The sequence below is a fragment of the Pieris brassicae genome, chromosome 9, assembly GCF_905147105.1.
Source record: "Pieris brassicae chromosome 9, ilPieBrab1.1, whole genome shotgun sequence".
NCBI lineage: Eukaryota > Metazoa > Arthropoda > Insecta > Lepidoptera > Pieridae > Pieris > Pieris brassicae.
Genome location: NC_059673.1, coordinates 9,664,736 through 9,690,954, shown reverse-complemented (window position 1 = coordinate 9,690,954; position 26,219 = coordinate 9,664,736). Strand labels below are relative to the sequence as shown.

The 26,219-nt window shown below is 35.6% G+C and overlaps 1 protein-coding gene across 1 annotated transcript in view; it reads right to left on the bottom strand.

Moving 5' to 3' along the window:
• LOC123714206 (visual system homeobox 2-like) overlaps nucleotides 1–26,219 on the bottom strand; it is a 60,935-nt gene that overhangs the window by 12,972 nt on the left and 21,744 nt on the right. The window contains exons 3-5 of the mRNA XM_045668397.1: nucleotides 20,289–20,309; nucleotides 16,838–16,928; nucleotides 16,224–16,350 (exon numbers count right to left, since the gene is read on the bottom strand). Coding sequence (XP_045524353.1) covers nucleotides 16,224–16,350; nucleotides 16,838–16,928; nucleotides 20,289–20,309 — 239 coding nt within the window. The remainder of the gene's footprint in view (nucleotides 1–16,223; nucleotides 16,351–16,837; nucleotides 16,929–20,288; nucleotides 20,310–26,219) is intronic.

Genomic DNA, 26,219 nt, shown 5'->3' with positions numbered 1-26,219 from the left:
CAAAGGTTATTAATTATTGGCACGGTTAATACTAAAGGCCATGTTATCGTTAATTATTCCAATATTACCTTTAGGGTTGAAATTAGTAATTTAAGCTGTCTTTTATTAAGTATAAATACAACTTTTACACATAATACAGAAAGTTTAGATTTTATAAAATGTAACGTAAACCTGTTCCAAATCGCTATCGCTCGAGGCTTAGGCCAGTGGTCAACAGCTGTTCCAACGGAGCAACTAGCGGCCGTGAATAAGCGATTTCGGGCAATTGCTCGGTTTGCCCAATCGAAATAATTGCTATAATATCTTGACAGAGCGCCAATTGACGTCTAATCAACGGATGACAGTTTAAACGAGACCACGTTCGAAATGAGGCGAATAAAACAAGTACTCGCTACGTTTGTGTGTGTAACAAAAAGTGATTTACTTCGGACCATCCCAATTATCCACAAGTGGTGAAAATGTATCATAGGTAATCTTAATATGCTGAAAGTACCGAATTGATCGGCGGCTGAAAGCGGCTGCGACTGCCGCGTAATCTCCTTACCGCTCAAAAGACGTCTTTAATATATTTTTTAATTGCAATCGCCTCATATCCGATTATGATATGGAGATTTGCGTTATTGCAAATTGATTTCAATAGTTGCCATATCCGTGTATCGGTTTAATGTCGGAATTAATACAGATTACTCAGATAGCTCTCTTTGTGTGCGAATATTCCAATATTTGGCGAATTTTTAATTCGTTCGTGTATTCTATTTAGGACATTTAATAATTGCTATTCCTCTTATCCATATTGCGATACGCAATCCCGTCAAACAAACTGTCGAGTGGCAGATTTACCCACAAAATGGATCCATATTGTATGGACTACATCAAGGTACAGGTGACGAATAATGTCGAGGAGAATGAGCGTAATGATGGGCAAACAATTACCAAAAAATAACGATGGGCAAACATCAGGGAAGTGCGGTGTCGGGGTGGAATGTGTCAGACAAACACATTTCTACACTTGAGCAAACATAATCAGCTTTATTATTCTTTATTAGATTAATTTTATCTGTGATACTGTAACGCTCCAAAATATGAACGGTTTTATAGTGACAGCTTTTCTAAGACATTTAGTACGAAGAGTTGTAGTGTGTTGTTGTTTAAACTATGTAAGGGAAATAAACGATTAAGTGTTCAAATTATAAGTACATATCTAAAGAATACACAGAGAAATATGACAGACACTGGAAAAAGTTGTTTTTTGTTTCTCTTAGAGGCAAAGTGGCAGCCTATCGGCAGACAATGTGCCTTGATGAGAGTACGCCTTGCCATAATAGCTTCTTTGTTTCTTCAACAACGAATTAAACTATACAATACTTACAAAGACATCTTAAACAATATTTTTTATTGGTATATATTATACAGATCAACCAAATTCTGTGTGGGTTATTATTATTTGCTCTCTCAAATGTTTCTAAACAAACACAATTCCGGAATTATTTCTTTGCACACGTCCCTGATACGTCACATTTCCACTATAATATATTAACAAATGTACAGCAAGCATAATTAGTGTTCAAAGACCGAATCGTTGTTATTCCAAGAGCTGTCATTGTTCGCGGCGTGTGATAGCGGCCGCCATCTTGCTGTCATCTGTCATTATTGTATGCAACGGAAACGATGCATTATATGAGTTTCGATTTTCAAATTATTGTCCATTCTTTTTATATTTTAATTTCTGCCTTTAGTGGCCAACAATTATATTATTCCTCTAAGACATTGAACTCATCGTAGGTGTTATATGTAAAAAGCCTTAAATATAGATAATAAAATTATTATATACTCTTTACAGAAGACTTATCATTCGGTAATTGAAACCTCAATAACCTCGTATGAATCTCGCTTACAAATAACAAACGATATTTACTTTGAGTGATAGTTTATATTAATTTATTGTTGAAATAAATAAAAGCAATTCTCATCGAATCATTGAATGAGGCTGCTCAGCAAATAGGCTGTCAATCAACGTCTACAAGACACCTCTCAGTCGGACCTCTCGCTCACTCTGCCACAATCATTACGCATTTATTTTCACTCAAAACCCCACTTCAGCCCGATGCATCCCGTGTCACTATTGTATCTCCGCCAAATAAATAATAACCGTCCGTTACATGCCGTAACACCTTATTGCCGGTCGATAAGGTCCACTTTCGAGCGGCATCGATTAAACGCAGATAAAATTGGTTGTTGTATGAGGTGCCTACACGCTCATTAGTGTCTTATAATAAATAATATGGGCTCGGCGATTGTTAGTGTTGCAACAATATTAAAATAATAAAGCGATAATAAGGCTCTTTGTGTTTTCAAAGTTTAAAAGAGACCCTTTCAGACGAGACGTTTTTTGTTATGTCCTTCCACATGTAACTTGCTTAAATTTGTTAACTGCTATATATTGTAGATAAGGAGTGATGTGGTTTTATTTTATATCATCGTGACTATCAACTTTCAGATTTTTTAGAAAACCGGTAAACCGACGATTTTGTAAATTTTATTAGAATAAAATCGTGAATTCCAAGCATTTAAGTTGTTTTTTGTTGTGATTACCTGCACTGATGTTATCTATTGAGAGAAGTGTTAGTGTCGACTAAGCAAACACTCTGCATTGGTGGTAATTGGCCGCGCCGTTGAAGGTGTTTGTTCAGGCGCGGACGAGAACACGGATTAGACGGTTATCGTGTTCATATAACTGGAAAACTATTCTGCCGTGTCACGTAGTCGAGTGTTCGGTCTTATTCTTATAGATGGCTAAGGAGTTCGGGGAAAGACTTCGGTATTTAAAAATCCATCGCATCTCGTTCTGAACGCACCGTTTTAACTCCAATATGTGTTACAAAGGTTGAATTATACTTTCCAAACTGTTGCATTGTAAGACCTAGATAGTGACCTGGTCGAAGAGAAATGTTTTTATGAAATAAAATACAGAATATAATGGCGCGAGCACGCAGTGCTCGAGTAGATGTCACTCCACGACACTCAAACCTCCAATTTGTCCGTCAAATTGGACAGCTTGCTCACAAACTACAAACTTTAACAAAATAACTTTAAGGTATTGTGCGAGGATACCCAATTACACACAAACAGGAATGTTTGTTAACACAGAGTTGAGAGCCACACAAAACAATAATTCTTCTCTTCGGAAAAGCCAGTGGAATGTTTAAGTGAAAAGAACATTAACGTTTCAGAAGCAGTAGTGGTGGCCTAATGGCTAGTCCAGTCCAGTCTTGTCTCAAACACAAAAATCAACGAGTTGTCATAGGCATAGAAGGTAGATTACTATCTCGTCTAAAAAATTATGATTAAAGAAACGGATTGCACCAGTTTTTCATAAAACATTAAATGTTAAACTTGTTGTGTTAAGAGTTAAAATTGTTGAAATAACGAGTATAACGTACGACTTAAGCAGGTTTTAAATGGAAGATGAACGTCGATATTGTTATTGATAAAAATTGGGAAGAACTTAGGGTTTTAGAACAATGTTAAGAAAAATCTTCAAATTTATACTATAAGTACTTTGTTTGAGTTTTTACTATTTTCTGATACCGTCCTGCTATGAAAGTTATTTAATTAAAAGTAAAAAATCTTTGTTTGATTCAAAATCTCTTAAGATTATCAGCATTTGAAATGTAGTAAAGGAATGTATTATTGAGAAAGAATCAATTGAGAGGTATTAGTTTCCGAGGCTCTAGCGGAGAGTTGAACCTTTTCGTTGTATGCAAACATCTTCACGTCGAGGTCGCACCAACGATTTATTTCAAGATTGCGTAAATATTTCCACTAGTAGCTTGTTTCTTTAGGAAATATGTTAAGAGTGCACGAATTTTCTTAGCTTTTTAAAATGTTTGAAATGTGTAATAAACACGCGTATACCACACCTGAAAAGTTGTTTTTATTCTGTTTTTGAAAATTAATGTTAGGTCCTTACATATGAAATTGGCGTTTTGTATGGGAGGAACAAAAAGTCGAATATTTTTAAATATTAGGTCCTTACATATGAAATTGGCGTTTTGTTTGGGAGGAACAAAAAGTCGAATATTTTTAAATATAATATATTTAATTAATCAAAGTATGAACCATTGTTTTCTATGCACTTTTGCCATCTCATAGGTAGTTCATTTATCCCTTTACTAAAAAAAACAGTCGGACGGGAATCAATAAAATTTGTGAAGGCGATTTGGACTGCTCCATCAGAGTTAAATTTATTCCCTTGCAAGAAGTTGTCCAAATTTCGAAAAAAATGGTAATCTGTTGGAGGTCTGGGTCCGGGGAGTACGGAGGATGTCTTAGACATTCCAATTGAAGCTCTTCTTATTTGGTAGCCGCCTGTTGTGCAGTGTGTGGTCTAGCATTGTCGTGAAGTAGCAGTGGCGTGGAGCGATTGACCAGCCTAGGTTGTTTAGCCGCTAGCTTTTCCATCATGGTTTGCAATTGCTGACAATAGACATCAGCCGTAATAGTCTGGCCAGATTTGAGAAAACTGCAATGAACAATACCGGCACTAGTCCACCAAACGCTTACAAGTAACTTTTTTGGCGTTAATTTTTGCTTGGGGCAGGATTTGGCTGGCTGGCCAGGATCCAACCATTTCGCTGAGCGCTTCCGATTATCGTAAAGAATCCATTTTTCATGACAGGTACTGATTCGGTTTAAAATACCTTCATTATTGTGCTGGTTCAGTAATGTAACGCAGCGGTCGACGCGCGTTTGCTTCAGTCAATTCGTGAGGTCCCCCCCTTTCAAGCTTTTTAATCTTCCTAATTTGCCTCAAGTGAATTAAAACAGTTTTATCACTAACACTGCAGCCTGCAGCTAACTCGGACGTGGTTTGCGATGGATCCGATTCCACAAAAGCCTTCAATACTTCATTATCAACTTCGGTCTCAGGTCGTCCACGGGGCTTGTTCTGCAGATCAAAATTTCCAGAACGAAAACGTTGGAACCAAAAACGAACTGTGTTTTCTTTTGCAACATGACCGCCATAGACATCATTCACCCTTCGAGTCGTTTCCGCAGCACTAGTGCCACGGCGGAACTCGTACTCGTAAATAATGCGATACTTTAAGTTTTCCATTTTGTAAAATGAGTGACGCAAACAGAAAAAAACAGAAGAAAAAAACAAATGAATGACGATCATCGAAGCACAAATACATGAGTAAATAGCTGTACAAATTTGAATTTGGAATTCCTTACCAAAGAGGAGAACATCGTGATTAAAGTGGCCAGTACGAAATACGCCAATTTCATATGCAAGGACCTAATATTTACATAATTTCAACTAATGTTACATATGCTATTTATACATCCCAACAGAAAAAAGTTACGCGAATCTAAAGAAAAAAATTCAATTAAGAAAACATGCCGGTAAATAAACTATGGACAAATATATTTTGCTGATTTTAAGGTTATTATATTAGGTTAAAGTCATTGTTTGTTATAACTCTATAACAATTTTATCAGTTTTCATAATGTCTCCAAACACCAGATCAATATAAAAGTTCTGAGTCAGCATCTCAAGCTTGTTTATCATACATTCGCATGCAACCTTTTATTGGATCCACTTGCCAACATTTTTATATCACTTATCCCGAGCCCACACACACAACTTTCATTCTTATGTGTAAGTAGACAACGTGTAAGATGCCACGAAAAGGCTGAGCGCATAGCCTGTAAATCTCTCTGTGGGCGGTTATCAGATTGTTATTTACTAACGTGGTGTTGTATACTTCCCCATTTCGGATATTACGGTATATTGAATTATTTCCGCAACATTCTGTGATTACTTTAAGCTTCAGCACGTTTTTGTACAATAACATTATTTTAATGTTTTCTGTAGATATGTTACTAAACTTATCCTTTTCGTTGAGACATATTGATTTAGTTACAATATACAATTTTAAAATATGTAAAGTATCTTGCTTGCTACATATATTTTACATTACATTATGAATCAACTCTAATTAAACAATTAACTATTTGGCATTTAAAATCTTTTATTTATTCATTTTAAAGGTTAAGTATTTAGGTTATACCCTGGGTATATCTTTAATAGATTTTAATACATACGATATGATATAAATTCAGTTATAATTATGCAAGTAAATTCGTAAATCACGAATAACTACACAATATTACCGTGAATTTACAAACGTTAATTCCATTAAAATGTATAATTAATTAGGTGTAACGCGTAATAATGTAGGTTTCGTGAGAACAATGTGCGTTATTAAATAATAATTAATATCTTGTTAGCACAGGTGGGAGTGCAGTCAGCACAGGTGTCAACGAATTATTACGTCCCAATATTTGTATTAATACACGGTTGCTGTTCGGTTTGTACTAACATTAGAATTAATATTTACGAAGATTTTCAACGCTAGGCGCCTTTGTAATCTTTGGGCATATAATTTAATGTATATATAATAATTATTTATATATATGTGCTACGAAACGCTACGACATACATGGCTACGAACGGATACTGTTTTAAGCCGTAATTTCTGACCTAAAACAATAAAAACTCACTAAAGGTCATTTGATTTGTTTAAACATTACAAGCAAAGATATTTTTAAAAACAAAACAATATTAAAATTAAATGTTTACATCACATTAACTACAGTAGGTCCAACGCGACACTGCGACGAATCGTATTGGACACGCGAGTTGTGTCGCCAAGGGGTCTTTCGGATTAATGGCCCGGTTTGCAATGTTCTTTATTAAGTTACGATGAAATGTGGTTTTTTTACAAATATTAACTCGTCCTTTTTGTCTCTCGTGGCTTTACTTATAACATTAACTTGCGGATTAATTTAATGTTTAAACTTATAAATGTTAGATCACGATTAAATCCACGACAATAAAAGATAATAAAGTAATGTAAACAATTTGTCATAAATGATAGCACATTGTAATAAACGAGTCAGGAAAAGGGAAATATAATTATATTATCAATACAATGGGTCCATTACAAAATGAATTGTCTTTGTTCGCGAGTCGGCTGCCGGGACGTGGGCTTGACATGCCGCAGGTTCACGCTCACTAGAAACATTACACTGTAAATGTTGCAGTCGTTCGTGTTAGAGACAGTATTATTTAATTTAATTGGCGGTTAAAGGTTAGTAGTTTTCCTAGTTACTAGTTTTCTTTTGGGTCCGATTTTAGGCTAACAAATAAATATTATGACATGCACAGTCACAAAAGGCTGTTTAGTAAATACACGGAAATGTGTCTGTCCCATGCCTCATGGGGCGGTCGAAGATATATATTTTGTGTCTGTAATAAACGTTGGCAAAGTGATGCAAAACCGCAAATAAGGAATTGTGTAAACTAAGGCGGGTAATTAATAGTTAAGAAAATATTGAAATGACCTTTAAAGTAAATATATTAGCAATGTTGGTACATATATGTTACTATACAATGTTGATTGATTGAACCTATTGATCATTTATTACACAGCTTTTCAGTAACTCTTATCTTACAGTTAACACCATCTCATCTCAAATTGAATAAAACTGACATATTTTTGATTTAAGAAAACATAAAGAAACACTCTACACATCCTTGAAGAATACAATGTGATACATAAATAGTTGTGTAGGTAGATATTCCTTCGAGGTCTATGGGGTCGACGCTTGGTACAAGTCGAAGCAATCTCATTACAGTAAGTGATAGCAACTGTCCATTACCGGAGATCGTATCAACGAACCAATAAATTACATCGTCGGGAATCAAACCCACTTTATCACATTACGGGAAATTTTCAGATACCTAACTAGAGCGTTCATTGTGGGATTATCGTCGAGTGGGCCATATTTAGATAACTTTTGCTGCGCTTTTGTAAGAAATATCGTTACTTTACTAATAATATTAGTGGACAATACTTTCGTTCTTATTACCGATGGCCTATACTTTAGTTACCTATATATTCAAGTCAGTCGTACGTCATCGATTTGAGTCTTTAATGTCTGATGCAATGTTGCCTATACGTATCGCTTAACCAATCTTATGCTTTATTTGAGTCTTGAAGATCAGAGTACTCTTTCTGATTTACGTAATTAGTTGCATTTGAAATAATATTACTTTAGTTTGCGTTGCACATTATACGTATTCAATGAAGAGGGATTCGAATCTTCGACGACCAGTCACTTTACGAGCGGCTTTTCCGCAGCCCATTTCTTGGCGTAGATTTTCTACTGAATTTAACATGAGAGGATTTAGAGGAGATGTTCGGATACCTGCAGCTGAGTTTCATCAAGTACCTACGTCAAGGAAGAATACAAAATACCATCCGTGTCACCTCGACGTCTGACGTTCCGAAACTAAGCGTTTCTTTAGGCAGTGTTTTCCGCGACAAACCATGTGGAGCCAGCTGTTCGCTGAAGTATTTCCAAACCAATTCGACTTAGGGTCCTTCAAGGAAAGAGCGTATCAATTCTAAAAAAGGCCGGCAACACACTTCTGGCAATGTGAGTGTGCATGGGTGGGCTATCAAACCATCAGACGAGCCCGTTTACCTTCAGTAACATAAAAAAATATATTCACACGAGCCGATTCATCACAATAACACACAATGGCTATTAAGTATAACAAACAGATAATGGTTTAACAAAATAATAGTCTCCCTCGCTCCGCGGGGGGCGGGAAAATGTCTCGTTAAGGGCACGTGACGTCATTACAGACCAACTCATTTTTTTTAAGATGGTCGACCGCCGCCGGCGCACCCTGCGTGCGAACGCGCGGCTGATTATACGAGACTTATCGACGCTAACACCCTAATTACACTCAAATTCATTAGACTAGATCCATTTCATTCGTTTTGATGATGTTACCATTGAGCATGAGACACTTAAGATGGCAATGTTATTTTATTAAATTCCTGCAGTTTTATTTCTCTACCAATTTTTGCCGTAAATGGTGTTAGTACAATAAAATAAAGTTTTCATTTGTTTAGCTTTATCACGTATTTATTAACAAATGACCGTATCTTCGAAATGAAATTGTTGATCCCGACCAAAACCAACATTTCGACCAACGACCCTCTTCCTATTCAATAAACACCGTTTAAAAAATCTTTTAAGCCACCATTACGAACCGACTTTACTTTGAAATAGATATTATTTGCTATATAATTAATGCTTTTTAGGGACTACTTTACAAAGGCACAGGTGAAGGCTGAACAACTAAAGAAGATGTTTTGGAGAACTTCAAATGAAATTCAAAATTTAACTTATGTATGGATACCGTAGGATATTTTAAACGTACAATAGTGTTAAAATATGTCTTGTTTAAACCAAACTGATTTAAAAAAGTTTAAATCCGTTTAAAATAATTCGATTGAAACATTACAAATGATTCTGCTAATGTAATCTAATAAATTTTGAATATTTTGCTTTTAAAAGCATTTAAAGTAGAATTTTTTTTGGACCATTACTTCGTGTGGAGCTTTATCTCATTTAAAACCTTAAAGTCATGTAATTAAGAATGATAATTGCGTAACTGAATCATTTGTGAACGTCGCGTGCGCGGCTATAATGAATATTAATGGTGGTGATGTACCAGTAAACGACAAGTGCAGGGGAGTCATGTTTTGTGATGTAGTCTCAATGGAGTGTGAGGACATGTTATTCAAAATTTACTTTAGTCAGATCGAATATAGATAATATAAATGTAGTTTCATGATAAAAGGTGTCTTCCTCCACATAAGTAGTGTATATGTCACCGGAATATAACAAAATCCGGGCGTAAAATAATACAATTTATCTCTCGAATCCTTGCGGATTTTGTTATATTTCGGTGACATATACATATATTGCTGCACACCACCCACGACGTGAAAGCACATTTTCTAAAGGTAATTCATTACTAGTGAATAATGGGTTTATTTTATTATACATGTATTATAATAACAGTGATTTAATTTTACAAAGACGACAACGGAGGTTACTTATTTCAAATAAAAATAACCATTAATAAGCAAGTGCGTAATTCACACATGAATTAATAAAGAGCATCCCTCTGGAGCTTAATAACATTATAAGTTATTGTGGATGTTATAATAAATGATACCAAATTATTCGGAGGGCCCTCGCTCCCCTTCCCCTGGCCTCTGCAAACGAGCGAAACGGGGCTACACGCGTCCCTGTCTGACAGGTCCGTAAATCGTTACAACCGTTGTTTGGATACAAAGTGATTTAAGATACTTTCAGTTTCAGTTTTAACAGTCAGAGACAGTTAAAATATATAAAAATTAACATGTAAAAAACACCTTTTGAATTCATATTATTTTGGATCGACGCGATAATTCAAGGTTAAGACGTGTGATCTATTCCACATCTATTAATTTAATCAACATCTTTTAAGACGAATTAAACTGAATTGACGACAGAATTAATAAAACTAAATTGTCTATTGAAAAGCAGGCCCCATCGAGTTTTGAACTTGTGTAATGTTAATGTATAGTTGATCGTGTAAACGGATCAGCTCGGCAGTTAATCACCGCTAATCGAATGAGGGGCGGAGACTGTGCGGTTTATTCTATTACTTCTTTATACTCTCTGGCATTCTGCGCATTTATCTTCCTTAATTTGATGTTTAACTTTAGTGATTTGCGGGGCAAAGAGAACGCATCAGTTTCAAATGAAATCAAAATGTAATTATTAATCATATTTATGGAAGACAATTTTTTTTTACTACCAATTTTGAATTAAGAGCGAAGGGCTGGCAAGAAAGGCTCTTTGCCGCTCGTTATGTGTACAAGGAATTTGTTTAGAACTGCATGCCATGTTTTACTTGACACATTGAAACAAAATGTCATAACGCTCTTATAAACATAGTTGGAACAAAACACAAGCACTTCTCGTATGGAGTTAGTAGTCGATGTAGGAATGACTTGAATAAGATTAAAATAGTTTCGATCAGAAATCAGGAGAAAAAATGCACAGCACTATGCTCTATTAAATTACTAATTACCTAATGGAGTTTTTAAAGTGTCCGAGCTGTTCTTTATATCTATTAATAGGTATATTATCAGACACATTTTAACATTGAGAGGAAAAGGTACTGTTGTTCAGATTGAAGTTTTTACGTAATTTTACGTCAACTGCACTACTAACTAAAGCATATAAATGCTATGACACAGCCAGTATAAATTTAGTCTATAAATACACTGTTTTAAAAGGCGACAAATTAATCTGTTTAGAGGAACATTTGGCATTTTAATAAGGCAAGCACTTGAAAGACCGATTTTGGGATTAGCGAACCCTCCTTGTGAGGGATCCTCACAAACAAACATAGGTACATTTATCACCAAAGTGTAAAAAAAAAACAATACACACAGAGGCAATTGACATTATACTGTTTACTCAAAGACTATGTAGAAGACAAGACTTATAGCTTTCAGAAACCACTTTTTCAATAATAGCTGAGAAAAGGCCACTGAAGGATTTGACCAAGTTCAAAATTAAAAATGCAGTATTATTCAGTATTATTAAGAAACAGAAAAAGTCTCTTAAGGCAGAAACAAGAGCAATCAATCAGCCACAGAGACCACTAGTGATTTGTATCATCAGAGGATTATTATGACATGTACATAACACACCAATGTAGGTACCTAAGTTATCATTCAGAAGCTAACATTAGGTCTCTAATTGGAATGGTACTGACTACGTAGGTATGAGCTGCGTATGCAGTATCGTAACTAGGTAGTAGTCAGTAGGTATGGCGAGCTACGGATCTGTCAATTCTGGTCGAGCGAGCGTAGCTAGGTGGCTATTAGTGGAGGAAGCCGCACGCACGCTAATTGCTAAATTCGCCCGGACCGCCGCCCGGCCTCCACCGCCTCACCCCCACTCCTCTAACCCCCCTAAGCCTCAGCCCCGTCTGGACGCGTTCATTGTCCCTGCTAATGAAATTGTACTCTGACATCTAAATAATTAGTAAATCTTCGAAGCTGGTGTGGCATTGGTTATTTTTAGTTGGAAATATCGACGTCTCCCGAGGTGCTACTAAGCTGTTTTCTACTATCTGAGTTACTAATACGTTACTGCTCGAGACAAAGACTCATGATGAGGTTTTTATTATAAAATTTTATTTTCATACTAAAACAATTAACAAAAAAATATGGCACTACAGTACCTACTTGAATATCTACGAATTGTTTAAGAGTGCATATTTGGCAATGTTCAGTTTTTAATAAAAGTTTCTGGGAGCCGTCTGCGTATCTCCCGGCTTCAGCTCTGTTTTGATAACATAAAAGCCGACGAAGAGACAAATCAACGACATTTTTTCCGTAAATAGTTAAGTAATATTGTCAAAGAAGTCTCATTTGGACCTAAGAACTAAGTTTAATAGTTAAACAGAACATAATTCAAATCAGAGTGGCCTACGGTGTAGGTAGGAGTATCTACCTATCTGTGCGCACAATCCGATTATCCGATCATTAGGCGCACAGCCCTTTACTGGATATTGTACCAACGGATAATAAAGCTAATATGGATTTGGGACTGTTTACAAGAGTAGGATATTATGTGTTCTCATTTGTTAATTTAACGTTGGAAATAGTTCGAAACATTTACTTAATACAACCTATTATTATTTGAGTCGTTCTTTGAAATTCAGGAAAGAAGTATCATCATATTATTAAGAAGACTTACGTGGAGACTTTGCAGATACTGCCTGGGGCAATTCGCAGCCCATTAGTCTTTCCCATGGGTATTATGAAATATCGCGTCTCCCTTAGTACTGTGGTATTAGCAAAAATATATTGTGTGACGAGTCGCCGATTCGATTGATTATTGTTATTATAGAAACATGATTTCGTCAGATTCAATAACTTGTCACTGTGCTCTAAAGTAAAATTTCCGCAAGTGAAACCGGATGGAATTGATTAGGTTTTCAGCAAGAGCTGCTTCGAGGATATTGGGAGTTCCGTTATCGCCTAATCGCATCAATTTCTTGTTCACAAATAATTTCTCCGTGTGACCTGCAATTTTTACCTTTTTATTCAATGTTCAACGCGGAGGTCAGGGATTAATTTTCATATAAAGCTTCTTTCTACATAATGAACCTAACCTAACCTTACGAAATAGAAAGGCACATCTTGTATGTATTAAATGCATGCCAATGCGAAAACATTGATACTTTGTACACTATTTATCGAATTATGTTCTCATGTGCGCCAAGGACAGTCATACATATTAATACCTACTTCTATTTTTTTGCTTACTAACAAATAAAAATAAATAAAATCCACAAATCTTTCAATATTTTCCTAACTCCAAAATTAGTTACTTTTTATAATATCTCCATGCACATGCACATCGATTTTTTTAAAACGCTGCTTTGCAAGTGTTATTATTGTTAAGGCTTAATAATTGGATGCGTACCTACCTAATAATAATCGAAAATATACCAGCTCACAACCACAACACAGTCATCAAGAAAACTTCATGTTTTCCATTTAATTAATCGTAGCAATAAATTCTGCTCCGGGCGATATAATTCAATAACAAAATAGGCTCACATATTCGCAGAAACGACATAAAAAGACAACTCTCAAGACAAAACGGCCGCCATGCCACTCTGAAAGGCGGAGCTAATCATATTACAGCACGTAGCACAAGCATCCTCGCTTAGCATAACAACTTAGGTAAAAATGTGCTTCATCCCAACAAATCAAGTCGTCATTTTAAGTGCCGTACGGTGGCGGTTAGTTCCTTTTACCATGCACGTAGAGTACAAAAGTGGCCAATCAGCGCGCGGTCGCCATACCTTCGTAGTTTCACATTTACTTCATAGATGGCGTTAGCTGAACATATTGTTATATTACACATCAAATGATTTCTTAACTTTATGATTTTATAAAAACTATATTATTTATTTTCTTAAAACTATATGGATTTAACCTAGTTTACATTATAGATCATGATATAAATCTTCAAATCTTATTCAACATCAGGTGTTATTGAAATATAGATATTTTTTAATTTAATTATTTATACTACCTACTGCTCCCAAGAACAACAACCTTCGCCGAAGTGAAAACAATACAATACAATATCATAACAAATTAAAAACATTGTCTGTCTAAAACGTAAATATGTACCTTAAGTGTCTAAAGTAAAAAGTTAATGTAATAAAACGGGTTTTAGACAAAATTAGTAAGTATAAAAGAGGAGAGAGACAAACAAATACATATAGGTAGGTATATATTACGAGAAACTCAGAATTGTGAAGTGTTCGTCTAACTGGATGAGTATTTTAGAAAAAGCAGATCGTTAGGAGCGATTTTAATTAATAGCGGATACGTTTCATACTCCACATAGAGATTGTGTTGCACAATAATTCACTTATTGCAACGTCTCTCCCGTATCGGGGAAACCTAATCTCTCCAAAGCTATTATTCCGAATTCGGTGCTCCGAGCTGCCATGTTAAACTTCATAACTCCTGACATACGAGCCATTTTTCAATGTTTTAGCGAATTTTCCTCTTCATTCAAATTAAGTTGTAATACACTCTATGCGGTTAGGTTAAAGTTTATTTTCTGGCGGGGGGTTTCTTCGAATGGGGTGAGGAGTCGCAAGGAGCGCGGGCCTCCGCGGGGCCCGGGAGGAGGTTGTATTTTCCCCGCAGTTTCCGAGGGAAAGCGACACTTGAGGCCGTTGTGTGAAGCCGGCAAACGGAAAAATTATTAATAATAATCACACCTCTAGTGGTTAGTAATTATAACGTATGTACATTACGAATACAGCGACAATGTTGCCCACAATCACGGATCTTTTCGGTATTTAGTTAAATACATACAAGCCTTCACTTTCGCTCTTTGTGTTGTGCTGCTAAAGAACTTCCTTACAACAAATAATAAACCCAATCGTTGACCAGGGGTATATTATGCCTTCAATATGCAGCACATTTTGTAAATTAAAAATCAGTTATTTAATAAAAAACTTGTCTAATTCGCTTAACAATCGATAAAGAGGGGACCCTCGTCAATTAATCCTTATTAATTACTGCTGCTGACGGAGCTCCTCACATAATTAACGTCAATAGAGACGTCAATCTCACAACAATAGAAAGAAATCGCATAGAAATTGCTTCCGCGAAATCTTTTGCCGATTTAAAGTATCGTATTGCTACCAACGGGTGTCGAATTCGGATCAACAGACCCTTGAGAGAAGGTTGACCACGCAGTCCATGGCTTTCGAGCCTATCGAAGAGAGATATTTTTTTAACCCAATTTTACGGACTCAACGATAAGGAAACCAGTGGCGCTAAAGCCTTCTTAGTATTGGATTTCTGTATTCTTGATATTTGTTTCATAAAAGCCAATATGGTAGGTACATCATCTTTCTATATCGAACCCGAGTCATCGATTATATTATCCTCATTCCGGAGGCCAAGACACTTTTTGGGTCGCAAAGCAAGCGGAGTATAAAATATTATGTTGGGCTATATTGCATATAAAATCGTAAGAAAGCAATGGACACCCTACTCAACGTAGATCTGTGGGCCGTACGTTTACGCAACACAAAACACAGTGTCGCATTACAAGCGACGCCAATTGAGGACATAATCCTAATGCGATTATTATATCGCAGCCAAAAAACCCGCGCATGTAAACCGTGCTCAATAATACCAATGTATACAAATGAATCCGTTCAACATGGGCAGTACAAGTTCAGCTCTGTATTTCAGCGTATGACATGTATACCTAATAAACGTTGACATCAAATCTCAAATATAAATTAATCAATTTTCTTTCATTATTTTACTAGTCATGCTCCTGGCTGCAGGCCTCGAGTGCAAGCCGAAGTTCTGCCAAGCTTAAGATTTCAGGTCTTATGTAAATTTAGGTATGCTGATTGAATAGATCAAAGATATTCCATCAAACGATAGCGAACATCTACTAATATATATTGTTTGTTGTTAAATAAGGCTATAAAATCATCAGTCGATGTCAAAAATTATAATTGAGGCATACCTACCATACCAAGGAATACCGTTTCCAAAAAACTGAATAAATAATTATTTTCAATGAGAAGCGCCACAAAGGTATTACTTTTAAGAGTAAATTAATGATTTAAGGGAAAGCGAATATTTACTTTTCACAATAATTTAAATTACTGCTTACTACGCTGGAGCAGTAAAAAAACACTAATTGTTCGTAGAAGATCTAGCACTCACCTGTATCCTGTCCTCGGGCAGGTCTGTCTTAAGGGAGAGCATCTCTCGCGCGTACACGTCAGGGTAGTGGGCATCCTTGAACGCTTTCTCCAACTCATCCAGCTGATACGAGGTGAAAATGGTCCGGCTATAATACAGAACACAGACGGGATTTCTGGTAAGTGAAAGATCTTGACTCTTCTGCGTTTTAGTTCTCACAAAATGATTTGGTGAGGTCATAATAATATACTACAATGTAAAGCTCCGTCGTAAATATTTATTAACTAATTAGATATTTCATATACCAAACAGAATTGAACGTCGGCCGTTATAGGAATACTGATGTACAGACAACTTAAACACATTGGTTAGTAACTACAAAAATAAATTACCTGAGATTAGTTAGTTTATGCAAGGTTTAAGCGTAAAAGGGAACCTTCCTACTCGTAACATACATTTTTTACCATTTACCCACTTATAAAAACCGAATACTTTTTTACTGATAAACATAGGTATTAAAAAAACAGGATATATAAATTTAATTGACTGTTGATTAATAAACTTCACCTTGATGAAAGGAAGAGATTTACAAAGTGTCTACGCGTAATCAAATGATTAAAGCATTTTTTAGTTACCTATGTCTCCTTTTTTTCTTTTTCTTCTTCCCGTTGTAGCCAGTCAAACCGTCGACCGTGAAGTCTTTCGCTGCTTCTAAAGACGACACGCCTAAACAATAAGAGACTTGTAATTAAGTTTTAATGTTCAACCTACTATTTAAAAAGCTTTACAATGAATATGAAAAAGTTCGTGGCTGTAAAAGCTGATAAAAATATTGGTCTAACTCTTCCGATAGTCAAACCGTTATAAAAATTATAGTGACTGAACTTTCAATCAACCGCGATGTTATCGAACCCCAATTCTCGGCCCAACTTGCGAGATCCCAAAAGACAACTTACGCGCTAACTTGTCACATAATTACCGAATGTGATTGCCAAATGAATTAGTAAACAGCCGAGCGCCGGTAATAGAATTGCTTCCCCTGGGCCCGACCGGGTATACCCGGGGGAACACACGTAATTGAATTTGCACCAATGAATACTACAATGAATTATTAAATTTACTACACCGAGCGTTATCGTGTTGTCGCTTATACACTGCCCGTTACCAACACGCGAGATGAGAACGCGGGCCGGTGCCAGTAATGTATTGCGTAGTGAGAGCGCGGGTGACGTATTTGGTGCGTGTGACGAATTGCAATGGTTTATTTGTAAAGGGTAACATCGTAACATGTTGTGAGGTCAAGCCACGTGCTAGGGATAGTGCGACGTTAATTCGTTCTGTTTATTTTAAATTGCACTTACACGATTTAACTTCACAAATATAAATCATAATTTACAGCAAAACAAAAAGTTAAAGGTTCGTTGTTTGATATTTTATCAGCGAATTCATGCTCTGGCAAACTAATCATGATCCAGATTATCAAAGAAGAGCGTAAACCCCCAAGAGGTAAAGAGCAGACTCATTACTGTGTCTGTTTCATTGTTACTTTTTTAAAATGTAAATACATAGTCAGTAAATAGGTAAGTTATTAGAATAATAATAATAATAGTTTATTTGCCAAGATAGTGATACAGTGGTTAGATCGATCAATTACAATTATCCGCACAATCAGCCATATATAAATAGCCCTGCAAATGTCATATCAATGTTAACAATGTCTTATTAAGAATATAAAATAATGTTAAAGGTAGATTATTAACGTCAAAAATGATTTAATATTCATAATATTAAATAATTGTCGTTATTCCAGTGGCATACGATATCAGGTTCCTGAATACAAAAATGAATGCAAAATGCTGAAAATAGAAGAAAAACCTACTCTAAGGACCGCAAAGCTTCATAATTATAGGATGATTGATCACTTCAGGGAGAAGAATGATTATCTCGCAATTAGGTAAACTTTGATATTATTTAAAAACTAATATTGGCCAAACGGGGTTCGTACACTTCAGTAGACGACCGGTATCCTGTAAGGGACCGAGTATGACGTCACGTCCGCGGAGCGGCGGCTCCTGGCGAGCAGCCAGCTCCATATCGGAAATCAATAGCAACAAACCGAAGACATAACGAGCTAAACAGAACGGATCATAAGTCGGTTACCGTAAGATCATTACGCAAGCCTCTACTCAATGTATGCGTCACCACGCACGCGAGCCGCACCCCACTCTCGGCCTTACGCCGCGGCCATAGAGGCTAGAAGGCCCCAGCAGGGAGGGAAGGGAGGGGTCGGCCACTCCGCTCGAGAGCGCCTGCCACTTTACATTGTTGCACATAATAACAAACAACCGACCTTTTATTCGAGCCGCGTAATTATTTGGTAATTGCTCCTTCTTGATAATCGGCGGATTTATTTTTATTTTCGCCAGTTTTTGGTGGCGGTCACACCCCTTTGCCAACGTGAAGCAGGTGCCGCTAGCCTGGTTCACTTCACTTCACATTTGTATGATCGTGAGCATAACACGACTTGAAACAATATAAGCATGTCTTCAACAAAAAAAGGTTACTTATTAATCGTTAGTCTTACGAAGTTGTAAGTTTTCAATGTAAATTGTTGTCGCACTTAGTAAGCCATACATTCGATACAAGATGGATGCACAAAAATATCAGCAAATTTGATAAAAGTATCTCAAAGGTGGAGTGTGTCATATTAGGCCAATCGACGGCAATCGTCGTCAATTCTCGGCAATCTTCGGTGCAGTTATTAGATTTATTTGTGAAGCGAGACGTTGTTACCTGAACTCCACCGTTTACGGCAGAACACGTTCGTCGGCTTTGATGTTGTTTACATTTCTAACTGATTTTCTGTCACATCGTTTTATTATTTATGTTTTAGTATTATTTATATTAAGATTTCCTAGACTGAATAAGGAATGCAGTTTTTTCCAAGAGAAAAAACTATAAAAATATACGACACTAGTACCTAAACGTATATATTATATATTCATTGTACTATATGAAATTAGTAAGTTAATAGTTTTAAGTTTCTAGTCACCCGAGGGTTTATGATAGGTAAAAATATAATAAAGTTAAACAAGATCTTCTAAAATAGTTGGCAGTTAAGTATTTTTAAGACGCACAAAGAGATGAGAGACGAGAACTAATTGATTTGAGGTGCGAAATCGGTACTCGTGTATTGAATGCTAGACACCTCGGCGTAATGACAGCGAAGACACTCGACTCGGCGAACGATTGAAAGGAGCCGTGAAAGGAAAGGGGATAATTTCGGGGTTTTAAAGTATTTCGAGTGCATTGAAGTTAATGAACGAGTGTTTTAAGTATTCGTTAATGACTAAATAAGTATTCGGAAAGACCGCGCCGCCTCGTTCAGATCTTTTGCTCGTGTCATTTCCATACCGCTCTACGAATCCGAAGTAATTAGTTTCCATTCCTTGTCTTGTTAATAGTTATCTATCTTAAACAATGTTTAAGTCAAATCCGTGTGATTCACTGGCACTTTTATATATGTAACAACAATTTCAGAACCGAGATACGCTCACCTTCGTCTCTTAAAATCTTGGGTCATTGTCATTGAAAGAGATAGTTGAATAATTTGTGAAGTGAACGGTGTAGTAAATGTAATGTTTACGAAATAAAACATAATTAATTGGTGGAGAAAAGCGCTTGTTGGCTGCAAAGTCTATTTCGGTGAATCTCTGAGACATAAAAAATGACATTAAATTTCAATTCGTCGCGTGAAGAGCGCATACAATTAGTGGCGCGAGAGGAAGAAATTGCCAATTTCCACGCAGCGAGCCAATTTGGCGCCCACACCGACAATATTTGATTTGCCACAACACCAAATACGAAATGCTTTACACGATTTAGCTAAGGAGAGTTATGTTTCAATTGATAAACTTGCAATACAAATATTTCTAAAGCACATGTTAAATATATGGCAGTAATTATTTAGGTCTATCTAAATAATTAGGCCTTCAGAATCCCAAATCATAGGTACGAGAGCAACCAAAAGTCTATAAAATTAGTGCATTTCGCTAAAATTATTGGAATAATATAAAAGCAAGTTACCTGAGTAAAATTGTCGGACGGCTACATACATGAAACAAATCAAAATAACACAATTAAAGCAAGCATTTTAACAACAAATTTTATTTCTTTTAATGTAAATTGTAGATTTTAAGGCAAAAATACACACAATTAAACACATACATGCATACTATTGCGCAACGGAGTCGATTTCGGGCGAAGGACTGACAAGTAAGTCCGCGGTAAAGACGGCCCAAGGCGAAATTTCACAAAATCAAAGTACTCAAGTAAATAGAAGCGTACTCCGCGATATGAAAACCTTTTGAGACGTATCGTGTTTCGTTCACACGCCGGGCGTTAAGAAAATGGAGCAAAAACACTTGTATAGCCCCCGGTTTTGTCTGATATTGTGATCTGCACCTTTTGTGCCCTCGCCTCGCTTCGACTCGGACAGAGCTTTCAAATTACCCCGAATTTACAACCCGCTATGAATTCACTCATTACATTTATAATATTGGAGGTCGACGCGAATAACTCGAATTATAAATAATATATGACGGCTAATGTTTTTTACCACATCATTTCCATCTTCCACTCAAATAGAATTTAAAATATAACTTAATATTGAGTACATTCTTTTTTATCAGTATAACACAAGGTTGATAAATAATTTATCGTAACAAAAACTATTTAGGAGTTTAGGAGAAAATACATTTAATGGCATAAAGGTATACTGCTACAAGAACTAAACTTTTTAAATGTAATTTCGTTTTCTATTTATATTTATTATTATTTTGCAGATTAAGATTCTAGAAATTTGAATTAGTATTAAAGTACGTGTATATTGATTAAATGATTTCCCATTATAATCATTTTATTACGAAACAATCTGAATTAAATAATTACACGCACTAGGATCATTTGTGATCGTCCCTAAGAACTAAGAGGCAATCGCCTTTGCCAAGCCGATACTGGGCAGTATGTTGAAAGCCAAAAGACTCAGCCCGGGGCTTTGTGTGACCCTGTGTATAATTTATATTTAAGTAATGACACATTTACTAAATGGTATTATATTTCTGCTTGTGAAGAATTTTTTTAAAGATTTGTATTTCAGCGGACAATAAACTCAAAATATCTTTATTCATATAGGTAAACAAGTTCACTTATGAAGTTCAATTAATTGTAAATTTACATTTAGTATTGTCTTTTATTAAAATAACTTTTACACATGTAAGTTACATATACATAACGTCAATCCTTTGAAAAAGTGTTTTCTTTAAATTTACATTTACTACCAGTTCGCTAGTCAAGGGCGTAGAGCGGGCAAGAAACTTTCCGCCACACTTTTTAATCGCCAAGTTTTGAGTCATACAAATTGTTTGAACTGGAGCAAATCACACCCAAGGATGAGGATCATTTAAGAAATCGTCAAATTTATAAAAATCTTTATTGATTAATTTACGTTTAACGAGGGCTTTGAATTTTTTTAGTGATAATTATCTAATTTCCCTTGGGAGTTTGTTGTAAAAACGAATACAATTTCCATATAAGGAGTGATTTATCTTCTGGAGCCTGGTTGGTCGTACACTCAAATTGGTTCTGTTTCGAGTATTATACTGGTGAAAGTAACCATTTTTGTACATACAACAAGGCTTCAAGAATATATTGACCAGATAGTGCCATAATATTTAATTCCTTGAACTTATTCCGCACCGACTCCTCTGGGGAAACACCACAAATACCCCGAGCAGCCCGCTTCTGCAGCACAAATATGGATTGAACCTCTGCAGCAACATCCTACAGTAGAATACCGTATGACAAAACGTTGTGAAAGTAGCTATGATACACAATTTTTGCCGTGTCCGTGTCATCAGTAAACTGTCGGATTTTCTTTAGTGCATTTGCTCAGCCTATTCGAAAGAATCTCTATGTGTGCCCCACTGGAGTTTACTATCTATGGTTATGCCTAGAAAAATAGATGCATTGATGACTAAATGTAAGTTAATTTTATAGCATGCAATTATTCGGTGAATGTATGACAATCAGTTAATATTGAACATAAAATTTCAAAGCATATATGAAATACAGTAATATGTTCCAAATATAAGAATGTATTAAATTGCCTTAAAATGGTGAGGTAAACGATGTTTCCTAATAAAGTAAAGGGACTCCAAATAATTAAATGCCAATCAAATTATTCACTAATGAGTTAACTGCGCAATGTGTTAACAAAACTGTCAATTGATTTAACTTAATAGGTTATGAAGAAACGAACAATGACTCAATTAATTTGTCAACATAATATGTAGCAATGTAGCAATGTAAATGTAATTACTTCTATTGTCTGGAAACAAGTGTCTTAAACAAACTTTAATAAGTTTATAATTTTATTAATATTTCATTATTTCGTTTATCGGCTGAATAACGGAATTTTTGAAACCATCCCATTTCCATCTTACAAATAAATAGTCGTGTCATCAAATAGCCCCCTGAACTCGTGATATGGCCGAACCTCATCACTAAGTGTATGGGCCACTTGGGACCACGGCGCGGACGGTAAAAACCCCTTACAGTTGCAGAATATTTGAAAACCAATTTGCTAAAGTAGGTGCATATTCTCCGGTAAGGTTAATTGTAAGCAGGCAAATGTGATTTAGCATTCACAAATTTCTAATCTAGCTGTCAAGATTTCAGGGTTAAAATGGGCGAAGAATAAAACTGCCTCCTGCCCCCCCCCCCCTGCTACCCAAGAAAGCTATAATGTTATTACCAGGCCATTATATTTTCACAGCCGACTGCGTGCGCTCCGCTTCCCTCCCTTGTTTATTGTACACTTTTCTAAATTAGATTTTGTTACAATTTGTTTTTTTCGTGCAAAATTTTTAAATGCTTGTTAGCTTTTTATAACAAATATAAGCTTTGAAGCATCGATTATTTCCACTTCTTTCACTGGCGAAAACAAAGCGTCAAAAACATAAAGAGGATTTCTATCGACATAAGCGATTTTATTTCGTTACCGTTACTGTGTTCACCCAGTGGGGTGGGTTAGGTCCCAGGTATCAATGAATATCATACATATAACCTATGTTTGTTCTTGTAACATAACAATCTATACGTATATTTAAGATGCATGGAAAAAATATTTCTTTTATGTAGAATTGCATTCATTCAAGCAGTTAAAAATACTTTCAATTACACTGACATCTGATCTTAAAAGATCTTTGAAGTTTATAACTTCAAATTGCCAATACTACGTACTTGAGTGCCACTGGATGTATGTGTAAGGGTGTGTAAATACATAAAACATACATACTTTATATCACTGCATTTCTTTAAACTAAAATTCAGTATCTATAGCAATACACTAAACTAAAAAAGTTAATATAGTCATTGAACATTTTTTTATATAAGTTTTCAAAAATGAAATGTAGAAAACAGATCGATTCGGTCGGTCGGTCTGTGTCTTATCTATTCTTATATATATCAGTTTCACATACATACATGAATTATTAATAAATCTAGCTAAGATGTACTATGTTTAAAAGGTGTAAGTAATCAGTTGTTATAATGTAATCGCGTGGTGTTTCAGCAGGCGGCGACAACTAATTAAGGCGGCGCGGGCGATCGCAAAGAGCTTTGTGCTGGCGCGCCGCCCGCCCAGCTCACGAGTGCCAATTAAAATTCTACATTGAACCTTCACCCACGCTGCCCTCTCCAATAATCCATATTTATGTTTCGATTGTGCTGTTCTACAACATACCACAAATGGAACTCAAAAAGGTTTCTTATTGCAAAAGTACTACGAGCATCCTCCTTCTAGTATTGTATGGGAATAATGACTAACTTTAGTCACTGGGTCTAAGACTCATCAAACCCGACAACAACACGTTTAACTGTTATGGGTGAAACATTTGACAATTGAACTATGCTCTTAGCATCTTTCATTAGAATCTAAGATGAGTAAATCAATTTATAGATAACACCTTCATCGATATTTGACCCACAACATGACCAAAGGTGAACCTATGCGACTTCTTCAATACAAAGAGTCCCCTCGTGAGTAGTGTGCTGCGATATTGCGGGCTACTCGATTGTGAGGAAGAAGCATGAATCTGGTCACTTTCACACATTTTCCTTAATATTTATTCTTAAGTATCTGATTATCCTCCGTGTAACATGTGTAATGTCAGAGCAAACATATCAAGAAAGCCTTGAAAATATATCTGAATTAATTAATCAAGCGTATAACTTGTAGCATGTAGTTTGTGCAGACTGAAATTTGTATCTTAAGAGATCGACGGCAGAGGGCGCTGCGCCCTCCGGGAGCGTCGTTTAACATACAGGCCTCTAGTGCGTACATTATTCATAACACATGTCTGTCTGACGCGTCACGTAGCCTTTGTATGCGTTTATCTACATCTAATAACGTTAACCATACTCGAAGAGGACACTCGAACAGGACTTGAAACAAAGCTATCGACGACAAATTTAATGAATATATTTTATTTAGAAGAGTGTGAATAAAAACGCGCCTTATACGTTACTGATGCAAAATGCATCGCATCGCAAGAAAGTTTGTAAATACTTGATTCTAACTCACATTACCGAGTTTCGAACTAAATAAACATACGTATTTACTTTATAAATAATAATTAAAAATTAAAAATAATCTACTTTATGATCTTTAATTTATCATTGCTAAATCTATCTGAATCAAATAAAGAGTACATATATGGAATATATATGTATGGCTCTCGTTTCTTACACCTTGAATTTAAGATTCTTACTATTTGTATCAAACGTGTTTAGTTATTAAAACTCTCATAGAACACTTTCCGGATTAAATGAACCAACAGATTAAAACCTTTAGTTGTAAATTGAACCTTCAGAAAATGGTTATTCGTTAACAATAACAAATAATCCTTCGACAATAACTAAATCGATCCAGGCAAGGTGTCACGGCGCAGTTTCGTTTCTGACACCGTAATGAGGCACTCACGCCTCCATTATAATTGCTAATGGGCCTTTAATATTACCAAAAGCCTTCCGGCCCTCGTGGGGTGAGAATGCCCTTACGGCACAAGGAATAAGTTCGATTTTTTACTAACCAAAACAGTGGTTGGCACTTAAATCATTATTCGATCGAGGCTGAATGAAAGAGGGGGGATGATTCTAATCATAAATTATTATTGTTAGCTGAATTAATTTCTTTGTTGTATTGCTTTGAGCTTCTTAATAATTCACTTTAATGTAAAAATATCTGTATCGTAAGTTTCATTATAGAAAATCGTTTTTTCTAGTAAAACTAGTTAGTAGTTTCTAGACAACTATCTCAATAAGTGTATGATCTTATTTTTTATATAACACCAATCCAAGTATAAATATGGAAAGTTTCAAATTTTTTTTCACATGGTATACAACAAATATTTACCCAAACGTATAAGATTCTTATTGATATTTCACTATTATAAGTATTTTGGAGCAAGTATAAAATTCAGACCTTAGAGTAATACTGTTCCATCGTTCACAAAGTGTTATGAGCTACATTGTTTTAAAAATATATTTTAAGTTCTTTCTATTAATGGTTGGCAACTTACTATAACATCCAATTAATGATTGGTAAAAAGTTTATACAAACGTTGTTTTAAATCTCCAGTTATAAGAAAATTTGTAGGTCTATTCAACTAGCTATGTGTACGTAACATTCGTATTTTATAATAGACTTAATATTTTATCATCTAAAGTCTTATTATTCTTTCTGGGCAATAGAATCTACCAAAATATGTTAAGAATAAAGTAATACTATTTTTGCAGGATTCATCAAGCTTCTAGATCCTGAGCATTGCTATAGCATTACAGTCATAAAATATTTCCTCTTAATGCTGTTAAATTGTCGTTAGCAAATGGATTTTTAGTCCCATCCTAACTTTTATATTAATGTAACTCAATTTGCTGGGAAAATGTAATCACCCA